An 11062-nucleotide genomic window follows, 5' to 3' on the forward strand; every position below is an offset into this window, starting at 1 on the left:
GCACAGACCATTTCCAGGATTGTTGACGCAAACCAGCACTCCTGGGTCCATCCGACGGACATAGCCAACCAATTTGCTTCCTTCTATCAAGACCTGTATGATGGCACCAAAGCCCCAGAGAATGCTCGCTCTCCCGATCACCTGCTCCACTTTCTTGACTCTCTTCCTTTGCCATCTCTGCCTCAGCAGCATGTCACCTCGCTGTGTAGCCCTTTCACCGAGGAGGAGGTCCGGGCCGCCCTGTCTTCTATAAAGCCCTCTAAAGCGCCGGGCCCAGATGGCCTTCCGGGGTCCTACTATAAAAAGTTCCAGTCGCTTCTTGTGCCTCGTTTGCTCAAGCTCTTCAATGGTTTTCTGTCGGGGGTCCCCCCGTCTGGTGAGATGTTGCAGGCCAAGATCATCGTCATCCATAAGGAGGGCAAAGACCCTGCCAACTGTGGCAGTTATCGCCCCATCTCCCTCATCAATGCCGACATCAAGCTCAATGCCAAGCTGCTGGCGACCAGACTGGGGTCGATCATTCCTATGCTGATTCACCCAGATCAAGTGGGTTTCATCCCGAGCAGGGAGGCCCCGGACAATATTCGATGCACAGTTGACCTCATTGAAACAGCTCGGCTCTCTGGACAGGATTCCATGTTGTTGGCATTGGACGCGGAGAAGGCCTTCGACAGGGTCGACTGGACCTACATGTGGGCAGTCTTGAGGAGATTTGGCCTTGGGGAAGGGTTCATCCAGGGAACCCGAGCTCTCTACTGTCACCCGTCTGCTACTGTCGCCTTGATGGGTTGTGAGTCGTCAACCATCGCCATACGCAACGGAACGAGGCAGGGGTGTCCTCTCTCGCCGCTCCTGTTTGCCTTGTGCATCGAGCCCCTAGCCGCAGCTATCAGGCAACATCCCGACATCACGGGCATCGCTGTCCTCGACACTCAATACAAACTGAGCCTCTTTGCAGACGACATTCTCCTCACCCTCACCAACCCCCTCGTTTCGCTCCCGAATCTCTACGATACCCTCCGCACGTTCTCTCGTCTCTCAGGGTACAAAGTTAACGCCTCCAAATGCGAGGCTCTGGACCTCAACCTGGATGATCCTTTAAAGACTTTGTTGGCATCTAACTTCAAGTTTACCTGGCAACTTAAGCATTTGAAGTATTTAGGCATCCGCCTCCCTAGAGACTTTGCCTCGTTGTACCAGTCAAACTTTCCTCCGCTTCTTTCTGCTCTGCGTGGTGAATTGACGCAATGGTCCCGCTACCGCATCTCATGGCTGGGTCGTATATATGCAGTTAAAATGAACATTCTCCCTCGCGTTTTATACCTCTTCCGTGCGCTTCCTACTCCGGTCATCAAGAGCGATATTGTGCATTTCCAGTCATGTATCTTTCGTTTTATTTGGGGCAACAAAAGAGCCAGGATCAACAGGGCCACGTTGTACAAATCCAAACTGGCGGGGGGCCTTGCTGTGCCTCACCTCTACCTGTATTATGTGGCGGCGAGGATCTCTCAATTGGAGGCTTGGTCCTTCCCTGCGCACACTCTGTCCTGGGTCGATATCGAGCATAGCTATGTATTACGCCACCGGTTGCCGCTCCTTCTCTGGTTGGATCCTCCCATGCCTCTACGTTCACCAGCTTTGCCCACTATCACTGGAGCTCTGGCTACGTGGCGCACCTGGCGCTTTAAGCTCCGCCTTCGGGGCTCTGTCTCGCAGCTCACCCCACTGCTTCTCCATCCCCTGTTTCCAGATGGTAACGACGTTTCCCGATTTCATTGGTGGAGGTCAGCGGGGCCTCAGCAGGCTAGGCTCGGTGGTGAGGACTACCAAGATGCTAACTTTCCAGGAGCTTCGAGATTCCAAGCGCATCCCACCTGCCGAACTGTTTCGCTATCTACAAGTCCGCCACTTTGTTCGCTACTCGAGGGGCGCCCTATCTCTGCGCTCACGGTCTTCGAGAGACGTTTTCTCACTGGCAGGAGGATCAAGGGCTCTATTTCAACGCACTATGCACACTTTATTGACATCACCTTCCCTCACCCTCCTTTGTACCGCGCGCTGTGGCATGCTGAACTTCAGAGGGAGCTCCCGGGCGACTCCTGGGACGCGGCGCTTGCTAATATCCACAAGCTCACGATCAACACAGACACCAAAGAACGAACGTATAAAGTACTCGCACACTGGTACATGTCGCCGGTGAAATTGTCGCAGATGCTCCGGATTCGCGAGGCCAGCTGCTTCCGAGGTTGCCGGGAGAGAGGCTCCTATCTTCACGCCTGGTGGTCGTGCGACCTGGTGCGCCCACTCTGGTCGACCTATTTTGCCATGCTGTCCACGGCTCTGGCCACCACGATTGTCCCCTCGCCTGAGATTGCACTGCTCGCCATGGACGCCCCTGTCCCACAGCTTCCCCCCGCTGCCCAGCGTCTTATTCACCGTATCTGTGCAGCGGTTAAGCCCGCTCTGGCAAGACGATGGAAGGGCCCGCCACCGGTTCAGGGCGAGATCACGGCATACATCTGGCACCTTATCACCATGGAGCTCATGACGGCCAAACTTAGAGATGAACTCCATAAGTTCGACAGCATCTGGGACCCGTGGCTCTCCGCCTTCTCGGATACCAGGCCATCCGCCCCTTTACTTCGTTTATGATCACTGCTTTTGGCTCACCGACAGCGGCAACCCGGTCTCCTATTTTTTTTTTTTTTACTTTTTTTTTTTCCTTCTCCTTCTTTTCTCCTTTTCTTTATTTCTTTCTTCTCTAGTCCTTCCTTGCCCCTTTTTCCTTTTCTGCTCTTCGCCCTTTCCTCCCCTCCCCTCTTCCTATTCCCTTGTGGCATGTATTGAAAAACAAAAAAGGTTCGGCGTCTTCACTGTTGCAGTTCGCAGGGGTTTTTCGACTTATGTTACCGGGTGCCTCGCTCTCGGTCGTCCTCCTTTGCTCAGCATCCTCTGTGTGTTTTCTGAAGGGCTCTGTACTGCGTGTCTTAACACTGTATGTTACTGTCATTGCGAACTTGTTACGCTGTTATTGCGTTGTGTACGCAGCCCTAGTGTGTTTTGCTTCTCGCCAATAAAAGATTTAAACAAAAAAAAAAGTTTAGGAGGGGATCGACAATCGCCTCCTAAACTTCAATGGTGTTGCTAAATGCCTCGATCACGACACCGAACACTCACCCCAGGTGAGTGATTTTGCCACTCGCAAGATGGCATGGTGTCCTGTAAAAAAAAAAAAAAGTTTGCCAGAGGGTCTCCAGACCCTCTACAGAACTTTGACTCCACTTGCAGGTTGAATACAGGTATGCATACAACCATGCAAGTCAATGGAGACCAGCTTTCTAAATAAAAATATGGAAAAAAAAATGGTAACATTTAAAAATTATTATGCATCAAAGGAACCATCCAGTTCCAGCAAAATGTAAAAAAAAGTCCAAAAAGAATAAAATAAAAAAAAGTTTATTATTATGAACAAGTGCTAAAATTAGCGTATCTTCCCAAAAATCTTGACATAGAGTTAAAGTAAAAGCATTTCAAATACCCAAGGGGTGTCTAATTTTAAAAACAAAGAATTGTTTGATGGGGTAAATTGGAGTGGCCGGGCTCAAAGATAGGGCATAGGCACAGACTATAGAGGACACAATAGAGGACAGTGCATGATTACAAATGGATCTGCATAGGTTGGAGGCTTGGGCTGGGATGTGGCAGATGAGGTTCAACACAGATAAATGTAAGGTTATGCACATGGGGAAGAAAAATCCAGGCTGGGAATATGTATTAAATGGGGAAAACACTGGGGACGACTGACATGGAAAAGGACTTAGTTAACAGTAAATTTACCTGTAGCGACCAGTGTCAGGCAGCTGCTGCTAAGGCAAATAAAATCATGGGGTGCATCAAAAGGGGCATAGAGAAATAGAGATGCCCAATCCAATTTAGCGCATCCCGATCACCTTGACTTCACTAGACGCAGAAAAAGCATTTGACGGGGTGGCCTGGCCCTTTCTCTTTAGAGTTCTTGAACGGCTTTGATTGGGTCCTCATTTCCTATCCTGGACTAGAGCCTTATACCACAATCCTACGGCATTGATAAAAGTAAATGGGTCCCTCTCTAGCCAGGTCACCCTGTCGAATGGCACTAAACAGGGGTGCCCCACTCTCACCACTCCCCTTTATTTTGGGTATGGAGCCTTTAGCAATGGCTATTAGTCAATCCTCTCATTACCGGCATTAAAGTTTCTGGCGTTACACAACACAAGTTAGCAATATATGCTGATGACATGCTATGTATTAATTCTAATCCCACCACTTCCCTCTCTCACATTCAGGAAGAACTACGGATATTTGGCCAAATTTCAAATTATAAAATAAACCTCCATAAATCTGGATTATTACATTGTGACCTACCACCAGAGACTGTCCTTCAGTTGTCTTGTACTTTTCCGTTCAAACTCTGCGATCACTCCATAACATACTTGGGTCTCCGAATACCTAAGGGCCTTTCCCTCCTCTTCGCCCTTAATTTCCTTCCCTTGCTCTCTACGGTCTCTTCAGATCTATGTAGCTGGGATTATAAATTTATTTCCTGGTTTGGTAGGGTCGCTGTATTAAAAATGAATATTCTCCCCAGTTTCCTCTACCCATTTCAAACACTGCCCATTTTCATTCCCCGCTCCTTTTTTAAAAAGTGCCATACCATTTTTAGATCTTATATCTGGTCGTCCAGAACACCCAGAGTTAAAGGTGGTTTGGGTTTTCCTGACATAGAACGTTACTGGCAGGCAGCTCACCTCCGCACTTGGTGTCCCGAAACTATGGATACAGGTTGAGGAAACCCTTTCAGGTCTTCCCCTTGAGGCTCTCCCTTGGTTGCCCGAACTATATAAATGTTTGAGCATTAAGAGACATGTCACTATGGTCTCGACCCTTCTTCCGGAAAATTGAACGAAGGGGCACTGACATCGGATCCTGGTCCACTTTACCCCATAATCCCTAACCCAAGTCAAACACTTTGTATTGTCACACCCTACAGATCCCCTGTTTAATGGGACCATTGACTAGTTTCAAAATGCTATGTACATGTGTCAAGGAACCCCCTCATTTACTCTCTGTTTTGTATACATTACTGATGTCTCGTTGACTTAACCCTACTTTTTGAGTTTATGGGAGGGAGATCTTGCAATACCTATGGTCCCACAGGACTGGGACAAGGTCTTCTATGCAGTGCACAAGGGCTCCATCTTCAGCAGATTTCAGGAATGTCTTAGCAAGATGGTATAAAACTCCTGTAGATTTACATAGGTTTCTTCCCACGGTACCAGATGTCTGTTGGAGATGTGGAACAGGGCACCCTGTATCATATCTGGTGGTCATATTCCCTGGTTACTCCAGACTGGACAGGTTATTAAACATGTTTGTGATCTTGACTTCTTATGCTTCCCTGAGGCAGCACTTTTACACTTCAATTCTCTCCCACAAATTGTATATAAAAATATTTAGCAATACATCTCCTAAGACGGTTATTCCCAGATTCTGGCGCTCCTCCTCAGTCCCCCCTCTACAAATGTGGTTACAGAAGTTTTCATTCATTGAACACGTGGAGAATTTGATTTGGTCCTCAAAAGGAATGGAGTTCCAACATAACAGGAGATGGTTTTGGTGGAATTACTTTATTACCTCCTCTGAGGACTTCTTGGTCCATTTCTGCGTGTCCCCACCACTTCTTATTGAACTTGTCAATTGTCTATTGTTATATCTAATCTCATAGCCCTCACAGATGATGGTTTTGTAGATTATAGCTCTACGTTCTCTGCTCATTTATATGTCAAATGAGATCTTATTTAATTTCTTGTACTTGCGACAGCTTGGCATTTTCTTTTTAGTTATATTACTCTTATGGGCATTGTTCTCTGAAAATAACCTCCTAACATATTCACTCCGTATAATAATGAATGCCAAATGATCGGTTTCTTATGTGATTTCCATATGAGATTCTCTATATGGATGGTATGATGGCTTTGTACTGTGCAGGGATTCATATATTACTGTTTTGTAACACTCTCCATGTACACACCTTGAATGTAATCACACATTATATATTTTACCTCCCAAACTAGCTGACAAACCCATGCATGGGGGGGTTATCACTGTACTCTGGAGAGGTTGCTGAACACATATTGGGGTCGTGTTTGAAAGTGATGTATACCAGGAGCTGTAAATCCATACCTGAAGTGATAAAAAAAAACATAAAATAAATTACTACCACAAAGTTTGACAAAGGGCGGTGGTAGAATTAGTGCATGGAAAGAGTTAAAATACCAGCATTTGAGGTGTCTCCTTTTCAAAAATATATGGTTTGATGGGGTAAATTACATTGGCCAGCTTCAAATATACCCAAAATAGCACATGGGGCAGAATGACCAGCTTTGGGAAAAAATGGTTTTAAAATAGCAAATGGTATTTGTACTTATTGCCCAATAACTAACTTACTTACAAAAAGCAAAAACACATAAAACATTTCTAATAGTAGACTCTATTTAGCAAGTTTTTTTCATTAGCTTTTTTGGATGAGTAAAAGATTTTTTCAGGTAAAAGTCAGAAAATGTGCTTTTGGTATCTAAAGAAAGCCCTTCTTGTCCGGAAAAAAAAACCAACATATAACTTGTGTGAGTACACTAAATGAGTGAGGAGGAAATTACATTTAAACACGAGCACTGCAAAAGTGTTAAAACGGCCTCGGTCCCAAAGGGTACAAAAGGTAAAACACAGCCTGGTCCTTAAGGCAGGGCTTGACAAATTTGTTGTGAATCTAGGCGCCAGCTAAAAAAGTTAGGAGCCAGGATTCTCGTGGAGCGATCAGGCAGCAGGGGAGGGTTGGGGATGGTCTCTCATGTGGAAACCAAAGAACCCTCTTCTCCTGTCCCTGAAGCTGCCTCTGAAGCTTCCAGGCAGATCACCAGCAGCAGAGCCCCTTACAAAACGTGAATTAACCCCTAAAATGCCATGATTGCGGTTGAAGGGAGCGATCAGGCAGCAGGGGAGGGTTGGGGCTGGTCTCCACACTCATGTGGAGACCGAATAACCCTCTCCCCCCGTCCCTGAAGCTGCCTCTGGCAGCTGGGACACAATTGCTGGTCTATAGACCAGCCATTGCAGGGAGGAGTCTCTTTGATGACTGCTGTAGGCTTCCATGCCAACCCCCTGCTGTAGGCTTCCACTCAGCCCCCTTTCCTGAAGCTGCCTGTGGCTTCAGGAAAGGGTTTCAGCCTACAGAATCACTACGTGGGAGTGATCTCAGGCTTGGGGGCGGGCTCTGAGTGGCTGTGCTGTCTGCCCAGACTCTTGGGCAGACAGCATCAGCAGGAGCGCCCCCGCGATCACAGGCTGACAAACACCTAGGTGCCAGGACAAAATTCTGAGTCACCATGGCGATCTGGCTCCTGGGATTTGTCAAGCCCTGCCTTAAGGGGTTAATGCCTGCGAGGAGGATCCCCCGTAGCGCTGCAGGGGACTTGGATCCTCCTCTCTGGCAGCCGCTGAACGTCTGCACACAACCTTCGCTTCTGCCCAACACTTCCACTGGGGCTTCTATGATGGAGCACCGGCGTGACAAGACCTTCCGGCAGACACCATGGAGTCTGGAGTAAGTCTGGGGATGCATTGGTAAGTGTAAAGGGGGGTATAAGGCATATCAGAGTTTTTCCTATAGGGTAGTCATATTCAGGCTTTTTCTTTTTTTTCCCCTAAGTTAATATTCAAATTGTGGGCGGGGTCCTCTTTTAATCAGGGTCATCTTATAATTGATCAAATAAGGTATCTATAATAAAGGTTACGTTTTAGGAATCTTTTCTGTTTTAGTGACTTGATTGGATGTTGATCTTACTAAACTATATTAAGCCCTTAAGGATGGGGGCTTTTTACTCATCTGAAACCATTTATTTAGTATGAAAAAAGTGTGGAAGATGATAAAAATACCCCCCCCATGGTATTGCAGCTAATTTCTTAAACATATTATGTGCAGATACAGAACAAGATCTTATTTATGAGTCAACAACATATAGCCATGTCCCCCATACATAGATAGGTTAGTTTTTGGGATGTTATAGGGTCTAAACTGGAATATGCAAATTGCAGTTTTTCTGAATATACTGATCGATTTAACTTGGTCCATGTCTCATCTGAGGCAGTGTGTTGGGCTATAGGGGGTGTTTTATGCATCTGTTTTTACACTTCCAAAGTTGGTGGTACAAAACTAAATGTCCTTTTCTCTGAAGTCCAATTTTAAAATGGAAAATGTATATGCTAGCATCAGTGGATTTCCAGGATGCATATTTTCACACCTGTCAAATGGTTCTGTTATATACTACTTATGTCCTGTCTACCTATTGTACAGCGCTTCAGAATATGATGGTGCTATATAAAACAATAAATAATAATAATTAATCCTTTTCACTCCAGCATGGCTCAGAAGAATCTGTTTCCACATTTAATCAGACTGTCAGTTGCTGCATCCATTCCAGTTCCTCTGCAGAAAGATCCATTACTTTAAGGCCTTGTCACCCGGAGTAGTTCAGAAAATTTTTATGCGGTTGCCTGAAAGCTGAGAGGTGAATTATGAAGCATTTAGGCTTTTCTGTAGCAGTCACTACAGAAAGAGTCACCTCCCCTGTGTGTCATCCTCACTAATTGTATAAATTAACTGCTTCAGCTTTGATTTGCAAGATCATTGTGTGGTACATTCTGTGTGTCATGTTGATTTACTGACTCATCATGTTGAAAGAAAGTGTTGCACTGTTCTCTAAACTAATTTTTGTTAAATCTATTTGTGGGTGCTGTCATAAATGCCTAGGAAAGTGTTAAATGTTACCTGAGAATTCCTTTACCTTGATAATCATATAGCAGCACACTACTACAGTCCCTTCCCAATAAAGTACTTTTTGAATGTTTTTTTTTTCTTTATAATGGCAGTCGTCTGGGTATTGGGAAATAAATTCATAGAGATCTGGTTCATTGTGTACCGCTTATAGGAGTTGTTTTGTATTTTTATACCCTTTGTGACTTTGTGAAGTTACGTTTCTGCTGTATTTATATTTTCATTTTTAAGACAAGAAGGGCTTTCTTTAGATATTTTTAGAGCAATAAGTAACATATTGCTATTTCAAAACCATTTTTTCCAAATCTGGACATTCTGCCCAATGTCCTTTTTGGTACATCTTTGAAGCCAGTCAAGTTCAATTTGCCCCAATCAAACCATATATGTTTGAAAAATAAACCTCGGGGTATTTTTAAATGCTAATTCTACAACCAGCCTCTGTCAAACTTTCTGTGATTTTTCAAACACACTGTCCTTCAGGTATGAATTTACATTTCCTGGTATGTGTCACTCCCAAACACCCAAATATGTGTTCAGCAACATCTTAACACTGATACCACCTATGCATACGGTTATCTGGTTGTTTGGGCGCTAATGTGGGATATGAACAATTCAGTTCAGACACCCCAGAGTATCCATGCCAGCATTTTAGGACTTGCTCATAAAAATAAACGTTTTTGGAAATATATTCTTTGAACTAGATGGTTTCTCTTATGATGTCATGAAATCACGGGAGTCTGTATTTTTACATTTTATTATAATTTAACTATTTTTACATTTCTATTTTTCTTAATACTTTTTTTTTATTTTACTGATTACATTTGTGAGCTGGGCTCTATTGACCCGCATGGTTGGCTGCAGTGTCTGTCCACCAACAGGTACTGCAGCCAACCATGCAGGTCAATGGAGCCCAGCTCACAAGTTACCACATGACCAGTAAAATAATAAAAAGTATTAAAAAAAATAAAAAATCTTTTAGTTTGAATGTGCTCCGCCGTCTTGTTAGAGGCAGCTTGTAGTTGAAACCACAATTCTTCCTTTAGTAAAAATACCACATTGTTTAGTGAACAAACACCATGAAAAAACATTGTTTTACAATACATAAGGACCATTCAACCCTAGTGAACAACTTAACCAAATAAAAGATATACATACATACTCCCCTTTTTAAATATGCCTTCTTGATGTAAACTTTTCCTCAAATTATCAAATGATGTGCAGCATCACATAAAACACAAATACAAATAAAACTACTAGTGGTTTCTTCAGATGCACGTGAATATGCATATGAAGAAGCCATCTATGTGCATCTGCATGTACAGATGGCAGGGAGAGAGTGATAAGCAATTGACAGCACAGTACAATAGCATTACACTTCCAACGAAAACCATTAATTCCTGAGGTCAATTCACATATAAATTAAAATCTATGATATGTACAATTTTTAGATAACAAAGAAGAAATAAGGTGGTGTGTGTGTCAGTCAAAATCTTGATATTTATTAATTTTACAGAACCATGGGCTAGCTGGATTTTTCAGAGGGGGCTTGCCACGTGCGTTGAGACGAACCCTGATGGCTGCTATGGCTTGGACTGTGTATGAACAGATGATGAAGAAAATGGGATTGAAGTCTTGACCTGAAGAGCTGTCTAACATAGTTTATCAATAAAAGTTGTTTGGGTAAAGATTGCATCTGTTACCTTTTATGTAGATGAACATCAGGCGTTTTGAACATTGCTGAATTTATTGGTTGCTGAATATGAAATGTGTTTTCCTGTCAGCAATGAAGAAAGTAGTGTTTGACTCTAAATACAGTGAGAATAGAATGATTGTGTTCATGTTTTATCTTGTCCTGTGTTAAATGTTAAATACGAACACCCATAATGTTCCTTATTATTATATGTTGACATTGCTGAGCAATAAACTATATAACTATATGAAGACATTACAAGATATTGAGCATCAATGGCTGTGAAGTAAATCTGTTATTTATCTTTCTTATATACTGCTAACTGGGAGTGTTGGAAAAATTAACTTCACACTAAAGACCATTGATTAATGTGCCTGATTGTTTGGCGATGGATAATTCTTATAGTGTCACTGTTGAGATAACTAGGACATGAATAGTGTGTCACTTATTTAACACAGTGCTTGCAGTGATTTGCACAGCAACATATTAAAGATATTTCAAGC

At 43.7% G+C, this 11062-nt stretch overlaps 1 protein-coding gene across 2 annotated transcripts in view; it reads left to right on the top strand.

Moving 5' to 3' along the window:
* SLC25A38 (solute carrier family 25 member 38) overlaps nt 1–10820 on the top strand; it is a 55179-nt gene extending 44359 nt beyond the window's left edge. For both annotated transcript variants that reach the window (XM_053469092.1, XM_053469094.1), the window contains exon 6: nt 10383–10820. In XM_053469092.1, the coding sequence (XP_053325067.1) occupies nt 10383–10505 (123 nt within the window). In that variant the 3' untranslated portion in view covers nt 10506–10820. The remainder of the gene's footprint in view (nt 1–10382) is intronic.
* Nucleotides 10821–11062: the final 242 nt, after the last annotated feature.

Source organism: Spea bombifrons, chromosome 6, assembly GCF_027358695.1.
Source record: "Spea bombifrons isolate aSpeBom1 chromosome 6, aSpeBom1.2.pri, whole genome shotgun sequence".
NCBI classification, from domain to species: Eukaryota; Metazoa; Chordata; class Amphibia; order Anura; family Pelobatidae; genus Spea; species Spea bombifrons.